This window comes from Cydia strobilella, chromosome 19 (genome assembly GCF_947568885.1).
Source record: "Cydia strobilella chromosome 19, ilCydStro3.1, whole genome shotgun sequence".
Lineage (NCBI taxonomy): Eukaryota > Metazoa > Arthropoda > Insecta > Lepidoptera > Tortricidae > Cydia > Cydia strobilella.
The window spans coordinates 2,319,622-2,338,737 of record NC_086059.1 but is presented as its reverse complement, the minus strand read 5'-3'; the positions used below and the strand labels follow the sequence as shown (position 1 = coordinate 2,338,737).

Genomic DNA, 19,116 nt, shown 5'->3' with positions numbered 1-19,116 from the left:
CATGTTGTATCTATGTTGTTGTTGATTGCAATGACTCGGTTTTTCACAAATGTTGTCCACTTCAGCGGGTCTCCGAGAATCCAGGCTAAGGTTACTTTTGAATCTGAATAAGCGTATGTATGGTTGTGCTCGATTCTCATAGCTGTAGCGACGTGTTTCAGTAGTTGGCTCAGTAGCAGTGCTGCACTCAGTTCAAGACGGGGCAAAGTGAGTTGTTTTTTCAACGGTGAGATTTTTGTTTTTGCCATGATGAGTGATATTTTGACTTCTCCGTCTGGTTGGATTACTTTGCTGTAGACTACTGCTGCGTAGGCTGACATTGATGCATCAGCAAAGCCATGCAGTTCTAATAACTCGCTGTTGTTGGTCGTTCCGATCCATCTCTCAAGCTTCACGTCTGACAGGTGCTCTATGCCTCTGCAGAAAGTCTTCCACTCTGTCTTCAAGTCTTCAGGTAACTCTGTGTCCCATGATAATTCTCTTGACCAGGTCTTCTGTAGAAATATTTTCGCCATGGCTACAGATGGTGCTAGCCAACCCATTGGATCAAACAGGGAAGCGATGACTGTTAAGACGTTTCTCTTTGTTACTTGCTGCTCAGATAAAGTGTTGATTTTGTTTGTTACTAAGAGGGTATCTTCGTTTGAGTTCCAAGTGATTCCTAATGTTTTGATTGTCTCTTTTTTGTTGATGTCTATCTCAGAATTCTTCGCTCTCTTCTCTGGTTCTACTGTGTTTATGAATTCTTTGCTGTTTGAAGACCATTTTTGTAACTCGAAGCCTCCTCTTCTTAGTACTTCTGTCAGTTGACGTTTAGCCTCTACTGCGGTTTCTATTGTATTTCCCCCTGACAGTACATCATCCATGTAGAAAGAATGGTTGATGATTTCTCGAGCTTGTGCATAATCTTCTGTGTTTGCCTCATCGATTGCTATCTGTCTCAGGGTTTTGATTGCTAAGAATGGTGCACATGCTGTTCCGAACGTTACAGTTAGCATTCTATACTCTCTTATGTCTTCATCAGGGCTGAATCTCCAAAGTATTCTCTGAAAGTCTGTGTCTTCTCTTCTTACAAGGATCTGCCGGTACATTTTGATGACATCGGCGACAAAGCAGACTTTATGCGTTCTCCATCTCATAAGAATGTCTCGAAGATCTCCCAGAAGTGACGGACCAATTAGCAGTTCTGAGTTGAGGCTTACTCCGTTGGCTCCTCTGCATGAAGCATCATAAACTACCCGAAGCTTAGTAGTGTCTCTATCTTCACGGATCACAGGATGATGTGACAGGTATACTCTTCTGTCTGGCTCTCTCATAGGTTCATCTCGTTCAACTAATTCCATATGTTGTAACATTATGTACTCTCTCATGACCTCATTGTAGGATTCTCTCAATTTTGTGTTTGCTTCTAATCTTCTCTCAGTGCTCATGAATCTTCTCAGTGCGATTTCTCTCGAATTCTCTGGTAAAGTAGGTTTGTCACACTTGAATGGAAGTGATACGATGTATCTTCCGTTTGTATCTCTTGCTACTGTATCTTGATAAATGTTCTTAGCTCGAAGTTCTTGTGGGGTGAGAGTGTCGTTTTCTTCTGACTCTAATCTCTCTGTCTCCCAAAATTTTTCTACCATCTTCTCTAATGTTATGTTCAGATGCATGCTTTTGAACTCTCTCATGTGGTTGTTGTTCAACTGACCTCCTGACAGGATGTATCCCAAGCGAGTTTGTTGTGCTATGGGAGTACCTGGTTCTCCTTTAATCACTCCGTTCATCAAAATGTCTGTGTAGATGTGAACTCCAAGTAGTAGATCAATGTTGCTTGGTGTATGGTAAGTTGGGTCTGCAAGTGACAAGTATTGCAGATGACTCCATTTCTGTGGATTGATTGGGACTTCAGGCATATTGTCGGTGACATCTTGAACAATGTAGGCTGTGCAGTTGACTTTGAAGTTGTCGTTGAACCTTGAGTAAACTTCTATATCTGTAGCGGACTTGATTCTTGTTGACATATGACCCACTCCGGTAACTAATCCATCAGCTGGTTTTCTTCGCAGCTGTAATTGTTTGACAGTTGCTTCACTTATAAATGATTCTTGTGAACAGGGATCAATGAGTGCTCGTAGAACTTGTATACCATGGCCAGTCTTAATGTTTACTAGTGCGGTAGCCATGAGCGCAGTATGACTCTGAGTGATAAGGTAGTTTCTTATTTCTGAAGGTTTTGTAGTAGTCTCTTCTCTCAAATTTGTAGCGGTTTCTGTCAATGTAGATTGTATTGGATTTTCTCTCTTCTCAGTTGGTTGGTTTTCAAAATGAAGTAAAGAATGATGTCTTTTTTGGCAATGATGACAAGATACTCTGGATTTACAATTTTTCACATTATGTTTTGATGACATGCAGTTAAAGCAAAGTCTATCCTTTTGGACATGTTGAACTCTGTTGTTGACATCTAGGTTTGCAAATTCTTTGCATAGATAGGTGAAGTGGTTTTGTTTGCAGTAGGAACACTGTATTGTAGTTGTAGCGGGGCTTGTTAGAAAGGATCTCTGTCTCACGATAGCTCTCTCTCTGTCCTTCGAATAGGTTGTAGATGGAACCATTTCTAACACTCTGAAACGTGTCTCTAAGAAGGTTGTAAACTTCTCTAGTTTCGGCAACTCTTGTACAGGTAGCGCTTTTATCTCCTCTTCCCACTGTTTGCGCGTCTCGTCATCCAATTTGTTGAGTATAATGTGAATCACGATAGTATCCCACTCGTTAATCTTTACGTCGTTGTTTTTAAGGCTGTTCAGGCATTCTTGGGTAGTATCGTATTCTTGGGCAATAACGAAAGTAGTGACATATCTAGTGTCAGTGTTGCCACATACGAATACAAGAGACTTCCGTTCAGCGACAAAATGGCAATGAATGCATCGCTGCAGCAATTATTTGACAGCTTAAAGGTCGAATTAAAAACGCAACTGACACAACAATCACAAGATCTCAAACAAGAACTTCATACTTCTATCACGAACACTTTAATGGAAAAACTTGATGATAAATTAGATAAAAAGCTTTCGCCGCTAGTCGAAGAGAATAAGATACTCAAATCTAAAATAAAAAACTTAGAAGAAAAACTGTGTGAATTAGAAAAAAACGAGAAAGAAAACAACATTATACTCTTCGGTTTGCAGGAAGATGAAAACTCAACAGATGAATTATTTGAAAAAGTAAAAGAAAAAGTGAAGAACGACCTAAACATCGAACTTTCTTTCAACGAGATCAACAAGATACATAGAATTGGTAGGAAAAGTGCGGAAAATAAGGCCAAAGGACGACCAGTCAGAGTTTCTTTTGTCCGAGAAATAAAGAAAAGGCAAATAATGAAGGAGAGAAAACAATTTAAAGACATATATGCCAGCGAAGACTACCCCAAAGAAATACAAAGCAAGAGGAAAGAACTACAAACTAAAGTACAGGAGGAAAGGGAAAAGGGAAACACAGCATATATAAATTATGATAAGCTGGTGGTGTTAAAGGGCAACATAGACAGTAGGAAAAGACCACCTTCAAGATCACCCCAACAAGTAAGCCAACCTACAAAGCTACAGGCCACTTTAGATGGAAAAACTAACCGAGTTAATGCCTTTGACGTGATGAGAAGCAGATCAAACTCACTGTCCGCAACAGCGGACCAATCAAACACTATTAATAATTAGCAATTAAATACCAGCCGGAACACAAATACATTAAATAAACATGAATCAAAAAAAACACCACCATTCCCCAAGCCGACTGGTCATCGTGGGGAATCAGACCACCACCCTCCAACAAGTAACAAATCATCAAAGAATATACCCAAACCTCCAAACCTACATATCTGCACGTATAATGTAAGAACACTCTCTTCAGAGGAAAGGATGGTCGAGTTGAGGCATGCACTGCAAAATGTGAAATATGATATTATAGGCCTAGCAGAAGTAAGAAGAGAGGGATACCAGATTGAAGAAGATAACAACAACATATTTTGTTATTTTGGGGAAAAGAAAGGCCACTTAGGAGTTGGCTTCCTAATAAAAAAGATATGGAAACAAAATATTCATAGTTTCATAGGTATCTCCGAGAGAGTCGCCATATTAAACTTAAAATTCGAAAATTCAGACCTGTCTCTTATACAAGTGCATGCGCCTACTAGTGATGCTAGCGACGAAGAGATAGAGAGTTTTTACCACACGCTCAACCACGCCCAGGAATTAGCAAGCAAAAGAAAAATATTCATAGGAGACTTTAACGCAAAAATAGGTATACCAAAGCCAGAAGAGTCCTTAATGGCAGGCAAATTCGGGATGGGCACCAGAAATGCCAGAGGCCAACGACTGATACAATTTGCGCTAGAGAACAAATTATACATAGTAAATTCATTTTTTAAAAAGAAAACTAAACGTCGATGGACTTGGATGTCCCCAAACAAGAAATCTGTAAATGAAATAGACTTTATACTTTCGGACGAATTTTGGCGCTTCAAGAACATTGAAATGTTGAATTTAGAATATCCGTCGGACCATCGTATTGTCAGAGGAACTTGGGAAATGAAGGAACCAAAGAAAAAAAGAGCAACTTTCAAAAAATACATGCCCAGAACACTGGAAACAAAGGAAGAACAAATAACATATCTTAACAAACTGTCTGAGCTACAAGAACAAATATCGTGTACAAATGAATTTGAACCAGTCCAAGCTTATTATAATAGAATAGAGGCGGTTATTACAGAAAGCATTCACGCTACAACACACAAAAACCAGAATCAAGACAAAACAAAAACAAACACAAAAATATCAGAAGAAACCAAGAAACTAATCAAACGTAGATCTGAATTGCAGAAAAAGAGACCACTCACGAAAGAAGATAAGACAGAGTTAAGTACGCTCTATAAACAAATTAACAAGAGAATTAAAAGGGAATATGAGCAGTATAGCTCTCGCATAGTAGAGAAACACCTAAAAAGTTCAGGCAGTATTAAAAGAGCAAAAGCAGAACTAAACTGTAGCAAGAAATGGATTGCACAACTTAACAATGATGTACAGAGACCAAATATTTTAGATATAGCTACCTCTTTTTATGAAAATCTTTACAAAAGCCACAATAACACACCATTATATGAAACGGACGTAGCATTGCAAAGAGAAGGATATCCAGAACCTTTTGACGGAAACGAGGTGCTCAAACTATTAAAGAAAATGAAAATCCGAAAAAGCCCAGGATGCGACGGCATAACTAATGATATGCTGATTGAGTCCAAAGATATACTGCTGACGCCCATTGTCCAACTCTTTAATAAAGTTCTGCAACAGGAAAAAGTACCTATACAATGGGTAGAGTCGGACATCGTGATCCTGTATAAAAAAGGCGATCCAAGAGACATCGCAAACTACCGTCCAATTAGCCTTATGTCCAGCTTATATAAGTTGTTTGCAATAGGACTTCAGAACCGAGTGGCCCCAAAAATAGAAAGTTTTCTGGCTGTAGAACAAGCGGGCTTTCGAAAGGGGTTTAGTACTATTGACCATTTACAAACGGTAGAGCAGCTCATAGAGAAGCATAGAGAATTCAGGAAACCATTATACATAGCTTTCATAGACTACCAGAAGGCGTTTGACTCTGTAGAACACGAATTTATATGGAAAGCGTTGAGTGAAGCAACGATAAACGAAACTTACATAAACATACTAAAACACATATACACAAATTGCAGAAGTAGAATCAAGCTAGAAAACACCGGCAGATATATAAGCATCGAAAGAGGAGTCAGACAAGGAGACCCGCTTTCTCCAACTCTTTTCATAAGCATCCTGCATTATGTAATGAAGAACTTAGAATGGGAACATAGAGGAATATATATCCAAGGAAAATATCTTACATATCTTGCTTTTGCAGATGATATAGTACTGCTATCTAAAAATTGGAAGGAGATGCAATTTTTAATTAGCACTCTAAACACAGCTAGTAAAAAAGTTGGTCTAGAAATGAATTTACAAAAAACCAAAATATTGACTAACAATATAGAAAGAGACGTATTTATAGATGACATCAAATTAGATTATGTACAAGAATATATCTACCTAGGGAAACAAATATCCTTCAGGCCAGAAAACAACGAAGAAGAGGTAGAGAGACGTATAAACAAGACATGGAAGAAGTTTTGGAGTATGGCAGATGTCCTTTTGAGCACTCTTCCACTATATCTGAAACGAAAAGTGCTCGATTCTTGTCTTCTCCCCACATTGAATTACGGATGTCAGACATGGAAATACACAAGCAACATAAAACAGAAAATTAAAGTTTGTCAAAGGGCAATAGAGAGAAAAATATTAAAAATCAAACTGATGGATAAAATACGCCACACAAACATAAGAGCAAAAACTAAAGTGATAGACGCTCTCGAGCACTCACTCAAACAAAAATGGCAGTGGGCCGGACACGTCGCAAGGATGACCGATATAAAATGGACAAAGCGAACCACTACTTGGCTCGGCCCAGGAGGCAAGCGCGGAGCAGGGCGCCCGCGCGCGCGCTGGGCAGGCGATATTGAAAAGATATCCCACAACTGGCTTTCGGAGGCACAAGACCGAGAACGGTGGAAGAGGTTGGAGGAGGCCTATACCCGACAGGGGTCCTAACACTATAGTATGTAAGGTTAAATATATTTTTTTAAGATTGTAAATGTTTTATTAGTAGTTGTGGAATAAAAAGGCTTTTATTTATATATTTATTATTTACTATCATGCGTTTGTTGTTGTACCTCTTGTCTAAAGTTTCCCATGCAACATCATAGTTTTTCTCGGTTATTTGCAGATGCTTCAATAATTGTTCAGCTTCACCGGTGACACTTGATTTCAGGTAATGAAGTTTTTGTACCTTGCTCAGCGATGTTTTATTATGAACGAGCGACGTGTACAGGTCTCTAAATGACGTCCATTCTTGATAATCTCCAGAGAATTGGGGCAGGATCACTTTTGGAAGCTTCACCTCTTGCGTAGAATGCTTGTTTACTTCCGACGTTGACTTGTATTGCGGTTGTGATTGCGGTTGCTCACTCAAAGTTTCGGATTTGTTGAATAGCTCGATAGTATCCGATAACTCTCCTTTAATCACAAAATACTCTTCTTCTCCATTGGAGTACAAGTCGGTTGTGAAGTAATTATGCTCCTTTTTCTGAGCCGTAGTTGCATATTTCAAGATTTGGAAATGGTTTGTTTGAAATTTCTGCCAATACTCGTTCAATGTATCAATTCTAGCTTGTACATAGCCTTTCGTAATACGTGATTTTCCTTGCTTCTTGAAGTTTATCCCGATCTTTCTTATTAATTCGTAAGTAATTTCTTGTTCCGACACGTAAGTATCCATTTTGTAGGTTATGTAGTAAAATCTTACGAAATATCTTGAATCTTCACTCTTTTGGCTTGAAAAACACTAAATGTTCGTAGCTTTGCTCGTTTTTACACGTTTTCTTCAAAATTATTACGAATCTCGATGTATTTTCACAGTTTTATGTCCATTGTTTACACCAATGTTTACACCGAAGCGCCGACTATTTTTACGAAAATCACTCAATTATTGTTCTCGCGGTACTCGATATGGTTATTTATTGTATTTATGCACTGAAACCTCGTAAATATTGTTCATTCATCGTTTATTTCTCGTATTTTGTTTTTTCACTCTTGTTCCTTCTTCATTTATTTTGTTCTAGAATGTTCGATGCGTGACGTCTATAATCTCTCAAAATTATTCTTATTTCACTGCGATTGTTCGTTTTTCACCACTAATTCACTATATTTCCGGCTCTAATGGACCACTTTGTAGACTCTAGTTCCTCATAACGTGAAATAAGAATTGAAACGCCGATTTGCAACACAATTATATTATTAATAAATTAGACGCGTATACATGACATGTTATTTCTTTGAAGGATATTGCAAAAAGTAAAAAGCTTGACAATGGCCGCGCTTATATAGGTCGCAGGAAACCCGTAGCGCGCGATGTGTGCAGCGCAGCGCCATCTACCATGAAATTGAGTATGCTTTCTTGCTTGCCGCAACAAAAATGGTTGATATGTCGTCATAGCCACATGACTTACTGTTTTTCAACGACATAATCAGTTTAAGCACTTCTTGGTCATCAACAGGCCGTAGAAACATAGATTTAGCATGATTGTTACTGCAATAAATTTTATAATGTGGCCCATTAAATGAAACATGCTTTTTAACTATATCTATAAAAAAGTCATTAAAAATATTACAGATGTCCTGGGGGTTATTGTATGTCATATTATTGTAAGTCAAAGAATTTATATCATTGTCATGGTCACTGCAAGAGCTACTACTATTAATCAAATTCCAAGTCGCATTGCACTTATTTTTGTTTGATTGTATGTACTGATTACTGTGCAGCTGCTGAGATTTATGTATACATTTTTTTAAAGTGCGGCTGTACCGCTTAAAATGAGTTTTGTTATGTTTATTGTTATTATTTTGGTGCCTACACATCATATATAACTTACGTTTAACATTACATGATTTCTTTATCCCTTTAGTAAGCCATTTTAATTTTTTACGTCGGTTGCTCACTCGCACTTTTATTAACGGGAAGCAAAGATTAAAAAAGAGGCACACCAAATCGTAGAATATTGTAAAAGAGTTCTGTGCGTCATCTTCGTTTAACACCTCTGAAAATGATAGAGCCGCAAGGCTCTCCCTAAACTTACGTATATTGTCACTGCTATAATCTCTTTTGTACTCAAACCAGGTTATAAATGACTTAGTTTTCTTTACATTGAAAGTCAGAAATTGCGCAGTGTCATGGTCAGATAAATAGAGACTACGAGTAAATGCTTCTACTTGTTTAATGTTTGATGCTATCTGATCGAGACAAGCACTAAGTCTAGTCGGTGTGTTTATATGAAGCTCAAAGCCGTAACTTAATAGGGTATCTTTAAGATCTTTTTTATGTACTATGTTGTGGCGTCAAATAAATGTATTTTCTTTCTTTCTTTCTTTCTTCTTCTAGTACTATTATTTATTCTGTGGTTTAGTTAAGAAAATTAATGGGAAAGCTAAAGATAAAGATAGTTTATTATTCAAGTAGGCATACTGCAATGCGCTAATGAACGTCAAATAAAGCTACGCCGGCCCTAACCCTACACCTCTGCCCTGAGAACATTTAAATCCCCCCTCAATTGGAGGAGGGTATCCCAATCTGGGACCGGCAACAATTCGATTTAATTAAATTACACACAGTTTATAAACTAGAAAAAGACTTCTTCTTCTTCTTCGTCGTTCCCTCATGACTGAGGATCGTGACCAAGAACTATATCCCTCCATTTAACGCGATCAAGGGCTATGTGGGCTGCCCTCTGCATGGAACCACATGCTTGTCTAATGGAATCCAACCATCTTGCCAGGGCTCTTCCTCTAGCGCGCTTGCCTTCAACTTGCCCCAGTATGATGTCACGTTCGAGGCTGTGGTGTGGCGATCGCATTATGTGCCCAAAGAATCTGAGAGCCCTCTCCTGGCAGATTGTTGAGAGTCGTTTGGTGATTTTTAGTTCTCTCAGAATGGACTCATTTGTTCTCATATCAGAAAAAGACATAGGATATCAATTTTTGTTAGATGATTTTGATAATTAATGGTAACTGTGCACAGCATGCAGTCACAGTCCATAAATGGAAAATTGTACGCCTTCCGGCACAACAGTGATACAATGATGATGTATATGGGACCTGTACTTATGTACATATACCTATGTTGGACAAATAAATGCTTTTAACTTTGACTTTTGACACTTTTTATTCCAGAAAATATATCCTATGGAGATGCAATAAGGATTAATTACAATTTAGTACGAGATAACTAAGGGGAGAGAGCAAGGACTAGTATCTGGATTTCTATAAGGAAAAATATCACGCGCAGAAGCTAGTTGTTATCTGTGTCAGCTGCCGTTGCCAATGTAGTAATTTGAGAGAATGAGATAAGAATAAGGTGAGTTGCGGAACTAAAAAACCATCATCATACTGACCCCCAATCATCAATGGTGTCGTCTACCAGCTTGATTATTTTATGCCTCAATTCGGAGTCAACCAATTGCCCAGTCAGCAGGCAGCCCCAACCGCCGAGCCACTCGCGGTCCATCACGTACAGAACACTCTGAAATATAGGTATAGTTTGCCAAAGGACTGTCTCATTTCAAACATAGACAGAGATAAGTACTATAAAAATACTATCTTTGTCTTACACTAGTAAAGGATGTCCCAAAAAGGACGCAAGATTTCAATTTGCCGATATTTTTGTATTTTAGTGCTGGCAACCCTAAAAAAACTATTTGACAGCTGAATGTTTAGGGTTTGTAAAAATATTGTAAAAATATCGATGTGGAAGCAATGTGGTTTCAACAAGACGGGGCCACTTGCCACACAGCCCGAGAAACGATGCAATTACTGCATGAAACATTTCCTAGTCGTGTGATCTCTCGATTCGGTGATCAGAATTGGCCCCCCAGATCTTGCGATTTAACGCCTTTAGACTTCTTTTTATCGGGTTATTTAAAGTCTAAAGTCTATGCCAATAAGCCCACAACCACTCATGCTTTAAAAGAGGAAATTCGACGCTGCATAGGAGAAATTCAGCCGCATCTATGCAAAATGATCGTAGAAAATTTTGACAAAAGAGTGCGTATGTGCCAGCAAAGCCTAGGAGGACATTTGCCTGACTTATTATTCCACAAATAACCCTATTTTATGTATTTCAAGATTTTATATACAAATATATTATAACGAAAAAAAAATGTTTTTCATCAATTTTAAATTTTGCGTCCTTTATGGGACACCCTTTACTAGCACCCAAAAAAAAAGGATGAGTATGGATTTTTTTGGTTTTTATTTACTGCCAATTTGGTTAGACCAACTATAAAATACAGGTTGGCCAATTTGGAGGTATACAACTTTTTTTTGCCGCCATTTTGTTTTGGCGGTAAATATGACAGTCGTTCCATGAAATTAATAAAAACGTTTTAATTAATAAAACGTTTTACTCAACCCAATCATATATTGCGGAAACTAAGAAAAATGCGGAAAATTCGAGAAACGGTGACATTGATTGCCCCCAAGATAGCTTGATTTAACAGCTCCTGACTTTTTTTTGTGGGGCTATCTAACTACAGTATGGGGTTCTTCAAAAAAGGTGTACAGGTTTTTAAAAGGTCGGCAACGCGCATGTAATATCACTGGTGTTGCAGGCGTCCATAGGCTACGGTGACTGCTTACCATCAGGCGGTATGCTTGTTTGCCACCGATGTGGTATTAAAAAAAAAGTAATTCCCGTTTATGTAAATAATAGGTAAGTATGTAAAAACCGGCCAAGTGCGAGTCGGACTCGCGCACGAAGGGTTCCGTACCATTACGGAAAAAAACAGCAAAAAATCACGTTTGTTGTATGAGAGCCCCATTTAAATATTTATATTATTCTGTTTTTAGTATTTGTTGTTATAGCGGCAACAGGAATACATCATCTGTGAAAATTTCAACTGTCTAGCTATCACGGTTCATGAGATACAGCCTGGTGACAGACAGACAGACGGACAAACGGACGGACAGACGGACAGCGGAGTCTTTGTAATAGGGTCCCGTTTTTACCCTTTGGGTACGGAACCCTAAAAATCATGAGTTTAAATCAGTGTACTGTAGTCTGTACCTTCATCCGTAGATCGATGTCCTCTCTCCGACTCCAATAATTCTGGACCAGTCGTTTGTTGTTCAAGAGCCGCGCGTTATCTATCGTTTTGTAATTTTCTTCGAGAAGCGCGTACAGCTCAGTGAACAGAGGTTTTACTCCTTCTGGAAATTATAAACTACATTGTTATAAATTAATTTTTAACAAGCAGAAACGTCTACGATCGATGCTATTAAGCTTAGAATAAATTTAAAAGTGGAAAAATTACCGCCTTGGGTGAGACTTGAACTCACCAGATCCAAAGGCCGTGAGTTCAAGTCTCACCCAAGGCAGTAATTTTTTCCACTTTTAAATTTATACATTGTTATAGTTTGTCAAAGGACTGTCTCATTTCAAACATTTATTGCGATTCCTATAAGAGGAAAGAGAAAATAGTGCCATGCTTTGTCCTTATCATCGACCGGGTGGTATCATAGGTAGGAGGCGATGGCGAAATACCGAAATTTATAAGAGTGAAAGAGAAAAAATCCTATGCTGCCCAAATTTTATATGTATATTCTTCCTCTTATCCCCGGTCGCTCGGTGGCGCGTCTATAACTACTTGTTAGGGTTCCGTACCCAAAGGGTAAAAACGGGACCCTATTACTAAGACTCCGCTGTCCGTCTGTCCGTTCGTCTGTCCGTCTGTCTGTCTGTCACCAGGCTGTGTCTCATGAATCGTGATAGCTAGACAGTTGAAATTTTCACAAATGATGTATTTCTGTTGCCGATATAACAACAAATACTAAAAACAGAATAATATAAATATTTAAATGGGGCTCCCATACAACAAACGTGATTTTTTTGCTGTTTTTTTCCGTAATGGTACGGAACCCTTCTTGCGCGAGTCCGACTCGCACTTGGCCGGTTTTATATATGTCTATGCATGAAACCGTCTACTAAGAGATAGTTTTGATTGTCACGTCTTTTCAAGTGACAGTGTTACGGCATGGTTACGGCCAATCAGAGCGACTAATTTTAAAATAGACCAATAGTATTTCGGGTCAGTGAAATTGACTAATCATAATCTTTTTCGAAGAAAACCGATACCTAAACTTTGACTTTGCAATTGGTCCGCTGGTGAGCATGCGTATTTTAATTTTGTAGCCTTTTATAAGCAGATATTTTCTTTGAAGTTAGTCATCTATGTTTATTATCAATTGCTGTTTGACTGTACATAGAATAAAAGTTCAGTATTTACTTACCTCCAGGGACATTGGCCGGTATATTAACAGTGACCGGACCAAATTCACACTGCTCCGTGTAGTCATTAGTGAACATGCTCAAATACATTGAGTCGATCTCCGTCTTGTATTCGTCAAATGGTTTTAGATTCTCGTTGGGATTGTATGGCGCAGTCAGCTGGATGACTGTCCATTCTGAAATGTAGATGAGAGAAAATGGTATCGTGTAAGTTCATACAAAATCTTACAATATTTTGCACAAATTTATCAAGGCCACTTATACACTCTTGATTTATAAATCTTAGTGGGAATTGTCTCAGGATATAGGTTGCACCTATTAATGTAGAAACCATTCTCTTCTTTTTATATTATCTTCCTGTCTGTTTTTTTCCCAAATAAAGAAAAAAAAAAAGGCGGTCTGTTTACAGAAAGCTTGCATGCGAGCATATCATAATGCAAGTGATAGAGGCAGACAACGAGTTTCGCGGTAGGCCCTCACTTTGTGCTAGTAGCGCCCTCTACGCCGAGTTTTGCGTAATATGCCCTATTTTTAAATTTTGAATATTATAAACTGAATAATGGATTGAGAAAAGTTACCTTTAGGTAATTCTTTCAGAATCTTCTGAAAGTTGTCAGCATTGTTTTCTGAGCTGAACTTCAAATATTTCTTATGTAATGGCTCTGGATCCTCAATCTCGAAGGCACTCAGGGCTCTGGTCACCTGCTCTGTATCCACTGATAGCAGATCAAATATTTTCTCATCTTCTTTGCTTCTGAAAAATTTGAACAAAGAGTTTATTGCGTGAATATTGAAGATTAACAAATAAAAAAAGGAGTAAAACTTACATAGGACCAGACTCCAAAACGTCCTTTATAGGTTTGATAAAACTGGTAATCTTGTGTAGTTTATTCTCTGTAAAACAAAATGTTCTCAAAATTTTAGCAAATATAAGGGGGAAAAAACATCCCACCACATGTGTGTAGGCAAAGTGACAACCCTAGCATACAATAATCAAGATCAAGTGCGGGTAGTTCGCAAAACCCGCGCAGCAAGATGTTGATAAAATTCCTCGCCAGTCTGCCTGTGACCACGAACGTAACGTCACGTTCGAAACGTCAGGCCATAAATAAACGTAAGTTTTTACGCGATTAACTCCCGTGTTAGTTTTAAAATTATAAAAATGTTCTCATTTCTCAATACAAATTTTATTTTTTTCGTTACTTATGTAAAATAGTAGAAAACAAGCGTACATACGACTTAATGGTAAGTGGTTAACAAACCCTAAGTAATTGTTTTTTGCGGAATAGGGTTCAATATCGAATGCAGGTGAAGATTTGAAGCAAACGCGTCTGGTCTCTTTACATTATTTATTGTGACTAATGAGAAGCTATACATCTAAGTAGGTATAGGTATACGGGGTACGTTCGGGGACGGAAATCGACTAAACATACCGCCCGCCAAAAACAACAGTTTTTAACTTAACTAACTTAAACATAACCTAAAACTTACGTACAACATAGTTGCTTGAATTGATGCATCCAAAACACATAAGTACCACAAGCACTAATATCATCACCGTATGTTTTAAGTTCAACACTAATAAACAAACTAATGATTTTCGATGCATTTCACTTGCATAACAACAGATTACTAACTAAAACCCGAGCGACGCTGGCGGGAGCCAAAGCAAGATGATACTGATAAGTAATATTCGATTTCTACAAGTAAACAACTAACTGCCTGCGTCGAGTAGGTAATAATCGCATGCCCGCGTAGGGTATCTTTTGTTAACATTTTAGTACCTAAAATTATTTCTAAATACAAAGTCAATATTAGGTAAATAGGTCAACCATAATAACAAAACTTGTTACATAACATACACTTTAGTGGACTGTATACTTAACTAAAATTATTTTGTTTTAACTGACTACATAAAAGGGGAGGTTCTATGTTTTGTATTATGTAGGTATGTATTTTGTTCGTTTTTACGGATGACTTGAAGTGTAATAGGTAATATTTTTACAACTAGATAAGCTTTTAACAAACAAATCGTTCTATGCTAAAAACAAGTTGAATAATGTAGGTAGGTAAGTAAATAAGCAAAACTTAACATCTAAACAAATGATGAAAGGTTTACAAACCTATTCTACGTATGCATTTAATTACGTTTGTATGTAATAATAATAAAGTTGCAAGGATGTGCTTAATGGGATCCGCTCGGTAACCCAATATCAAGAATTAACCCAGAGGGGATCTGTGTACACTTAACATCTACAAAATGTAATTAATGCATCTACCTATAAATACGTAAATAACATAAACTTAGCAGTATTTTTTTTAATACTTAACATAAATTACATATGACAAAGTATTTAGCGCTTTGAATAGATAATATAACAATTTTAGCAAAATAGCTTGTGTCGCAAATCTTTGTGCTTATGTATTGAGTAGGTATTTCTAATTACAACTACAGTCGGCCAGCATTATTAGTACCTAAAATTTATTAACAAACGAAATAAATTTAACCGCCCACCATAGCTTATTGTTTTTCACTACAGACGTAAACTTTCTATTAATCTGCAGTTTTAGGTAACAATATTAATTTAGACAACGGTCTTTTAGAATGTGATAGCTTGTACTTTACCGTTACAACACGTACTAAGTTGTCAGGCCCCGCGTGCAGTGCCGTGATCTTGCCTAGCAACCATTTGGCTGGTGGTAAGTCCTGCTCCTTCATAATGACAACATCTCCTATACAGGGTGATTTTATCACATCGTACCTTCTGTTTGTGCTGGAGTGTGTTTAAGTAATCTGACTGCCATTTTTTCCAGAAGTCTTGCGTTTGTTTTCGTACGACAATCGGGTGTTTAGCGTCTACTAGCAGATCCGCTTTACTCAACCGTCCGCCAACTCGCAGTAAATCGTGTTCATCTACATGCGGGGTAAGTATAATTAATGAACTTTTATTTCTAACCTTTCCTTTCTTTTTCAGGTCTTCAAATTCTTGGCTATATTGGCAGCGGATTTCAACTTCATCCAACTCATCAGCACTCAAGATATCATATTTTTTGTTTTTGTAATCTAGACATCTCTTACATTGAGCTATCACTCTTTTCATCTTGACTTTAGACGAGAATCTCTCCCAAATAGGTGTGACGTCTTGCTTTGAAATGTGAAATGATTTCTCCATGCTTTCTAGATCTGTTGTTGGAATTGTGGTGGCCCTTAACATCTCATTGTTTGTCTCCTTTAACCATACGAGTCCACTCCACCAATGTTCATTGTTTGTAAGTTCACTTGCCTTAATACCTCTTGAGGCAAGATCAGCTGGGTTGTTTTCCGATGAAACGTGTCTCCACCTATCATTATCTACATGCTGGATGATCTCCGAAGATAGCTTATCATCCCGACTACAGTGCCAAAGCCATAATTTTTGGATCATGATTTTGGCTTTAATTACAACAGGTGAGAGCCATCCAAAAGGATCAAATAGGCTAGCAACATCAGATAAAATAACTCTCTCTGTTACAGGTATCCTACTTGCTGGTAAGTTTACGTGACAAGTATCATCCTTTCTATCCCAGGTAAGTCCCATTATTTTTATTATTTTATCTAATTTAATCTCTTTCTTGTCTTTTACAGGTTCCGGAGTCTTCGTGCCATCAACCAAGCACTCCAGGAGTTCTTCAGTGTTACTAGACCACTTTTGCATCTCGAAACCACCTGCCTTTACTAATGCATGGATTTCTTTACAGGTTGCTTTTATTTCGTCGAGATCTTCATGACCATGAAGGTCATCCATGTAAAAGCAGTTTCTTACTACCGCCGCTCCCCGAGGGCAGTTGTCTTGTTCATCATCAGCCAAACGTTGAAGCGTACGTACAGCTAGATGAGGTGCAGCTGCTGTCCCAAATGTCACCGTAAGTAGCTTATAACTATCTATCTTCTCAGATGTATTATTCCGCCATACTATGCGTTGTAAATCTGTGTGTTTGTCATCCATTCTTACCTGACGATACACCTTTATAGTATCGCCAACAACACAGATTTTGTGCGTTCTCCATCTAAATACCAGACAACGTAGATCTGGCTGAATTGTAGGTCCTACCATCATGCTGCTGTTTAAGGAACATCCGTGTGGGCCCTTTGCTGACGCATCAAAACCTACGTACAGCTTTGATGTTTCTTTATCTTCTCTTATTACAGCACAATGCGCAAGATTTACTTCATTACCTTCATCTTCTGTGTCGACCTTCTTCATATGGCCAACCTGTAAGTAGTCGTGTACAACTCTGGTGTATTCTGCTTTCAGGGGTTCGTTTCGGGCGAACTTCCTTTCCAGCTGCTCTAATCTGCTTACTGCCTGATGCTTTGTATTTCCACACGACCTTACAGTGTCTTCAAATTTTGTCTTTAAAGGAAGCTGTACTACGTACCTCCCTGTCTCGTCCCTCGTTGTTGTTTGTTGATATATTTCCTCGCACTTTTCTTCCTCTTTCGTCCACATGCTGTGCTTCGTGTATAGTTCAGACTCTACCTCCCAAAACATTTTCAGGAGTTTAGTATCTTCTTCAACTTGTGTTGTAACATGTAGGCTTGTAATGTGCTGTGAAACAGTAAATGATGCATTAGTATCCTTATTACCCCCTGACAAAATCCAGCCCAGGTGTGTTTTTTGAGCAAGAAAATTTCCTGGTCCTTTCAGTAAACCTGCTTCTAGGATTTTGCTGTAAACTCTCGCACCAAGAAGAATGTCAATCCTCCTTGGTGAGCCATAGGTGGGATCAGCTAAATCTAATTCGTTAATTTGTGGCCAATTAAGACTTCTTATTTCCTTAGATGGTAGCTGATGGGCTATAGACTTCAATACATAAGCATCTACATTTATACAATAGGAAATATCGTACCTTGATTGAATGCGTAACATTACCCTATGTTTGATTGTCGTCTCACACTCCTCAACACCAGAGATCACTCCGCTGATTTTAGTTTTCTTCAAACCCAGCAACTCGACCGCCCTTGCAGTCGCGAAGGACTCCTCTGATCCCTGGTCAACGAGAGCCCGAAGCACATGTGACTGCCCCGACTCCGCTGTGACATGCACCAGTGCTGTTGTCAACAAGGTGCCTTGACCAGGTTGTAGAGCTTGTGATAAGCTCGACGTGTGTGCCACGACGACGGTTTGTATCTTTTCTTCATTGTTGTTATTTGTTTCTCCAGACGTTTGCGCTTCTCCACTTGCTTGTTTCTCTCGGTGTAATAACGAATGATGCCTTCTTTTGCAAATCTGGCAAGTTGTCTTTTGTTTACACTTAAATACATTGTGGTTCGGTATTAGGCAATTAAAACAGAGATTATTTCTCTGCACAAAACTATATCTGTCTTCTATCGATTGCTTGGAAAACTGTTTACATTGATAAATATAATGATCTTCATTGCAGAATGTGCACTTCACTTCGCTCGTTGCAGTAACATGAAACATCTTTGTTTTCACAGGTTTGAATACTTTACTTGCAGGCTCAACCATCTCCAGGGTACGGAATCTATTTTCCAGGAACGACTTCAATTTATCAAAACTAGGTAAGTCGTCCGTCTCATCTCTGCTTATTAACTCTTCCCATTCCTTATGAGTGCTCGAGTCTAATTTTGATACTATGGAATAGTTAATAATTGCGTCCCAATTATTCGTAGGTAGATGTTTCAGTGCACTCATACATTCCACCGAAGTATCCAACAGTTGTCTTAAAGCTGTAGCCGATTCGTGTGTTAACGTTTTTTGTGTAAAGAATTTCTTAAAAACACAGTTTGCTATGTATCTCTTATTGGCATAACGTTTCTTGAGTACTAACCAAGCTTCTTTATAATTTTCAGCGGTTATTGAAAATTGTCGTAATAATGCCTCCGCTTCTCCAGCTAAACTGCTCTTTAGGTAATGTAGCTTTTGAACATCTTGCAAAGATTCATTGTTGTGCACTAATGCCATAAATAAGTCATGGAAAGACTGCCATTCAGTGTAATTGCCATTAAAAGAAGGAAGTGAAATTCGTGGCAATTTTACTTCACTACTATTCGATGCACTAGGTGTAAGTGTTTGTTTAGACTCACTTTTTGTCGGAACCATACATTCTAACTTAGACATCATTTCGCCTTTGTATGTATAATACGCTTCTTCAAATGCCTCAAACGTGTTG

General features: G+C 38.2%; 1 protein-coding gene across 1 annotated transcript in view; it reads right to left on the bottom strand.

Moving 5' to 3' along the window:
* The window catches only part of LOC134750063 (separin), a 49,532-nt gene that overhangs the window by 27,865 nt on the left and 2,551 nt on the right, over window positions 1-19,116 (bottom strand). Inside the window, exons 3-7 of the mRNA XM_063685151.1 lie at window positions 13,770-13,836; window positions 13,521-13,696; window positions 12,945-13,118; window positions 11,722-11,864; window positions 10,052-10,179 (exon numbers count right to left, since the gene is read on the bottom strand). Coding sequence (XP_063541221.1) covers window positions 10,052-10,179; window positions 11,722-11,864; window positions 12,945-13,118; window positions 13,521-13,696; window positions 13,770-13,836 — 688 coding nt within the window. The remainder of the gene's footprint in view (window positions 1-10,051; window positions 10,180-11,721; window positions 11,865-12,944; window positions 13,119-13,520; window positions 13,697-13,769; window positions 13,837-19,116) is intronic.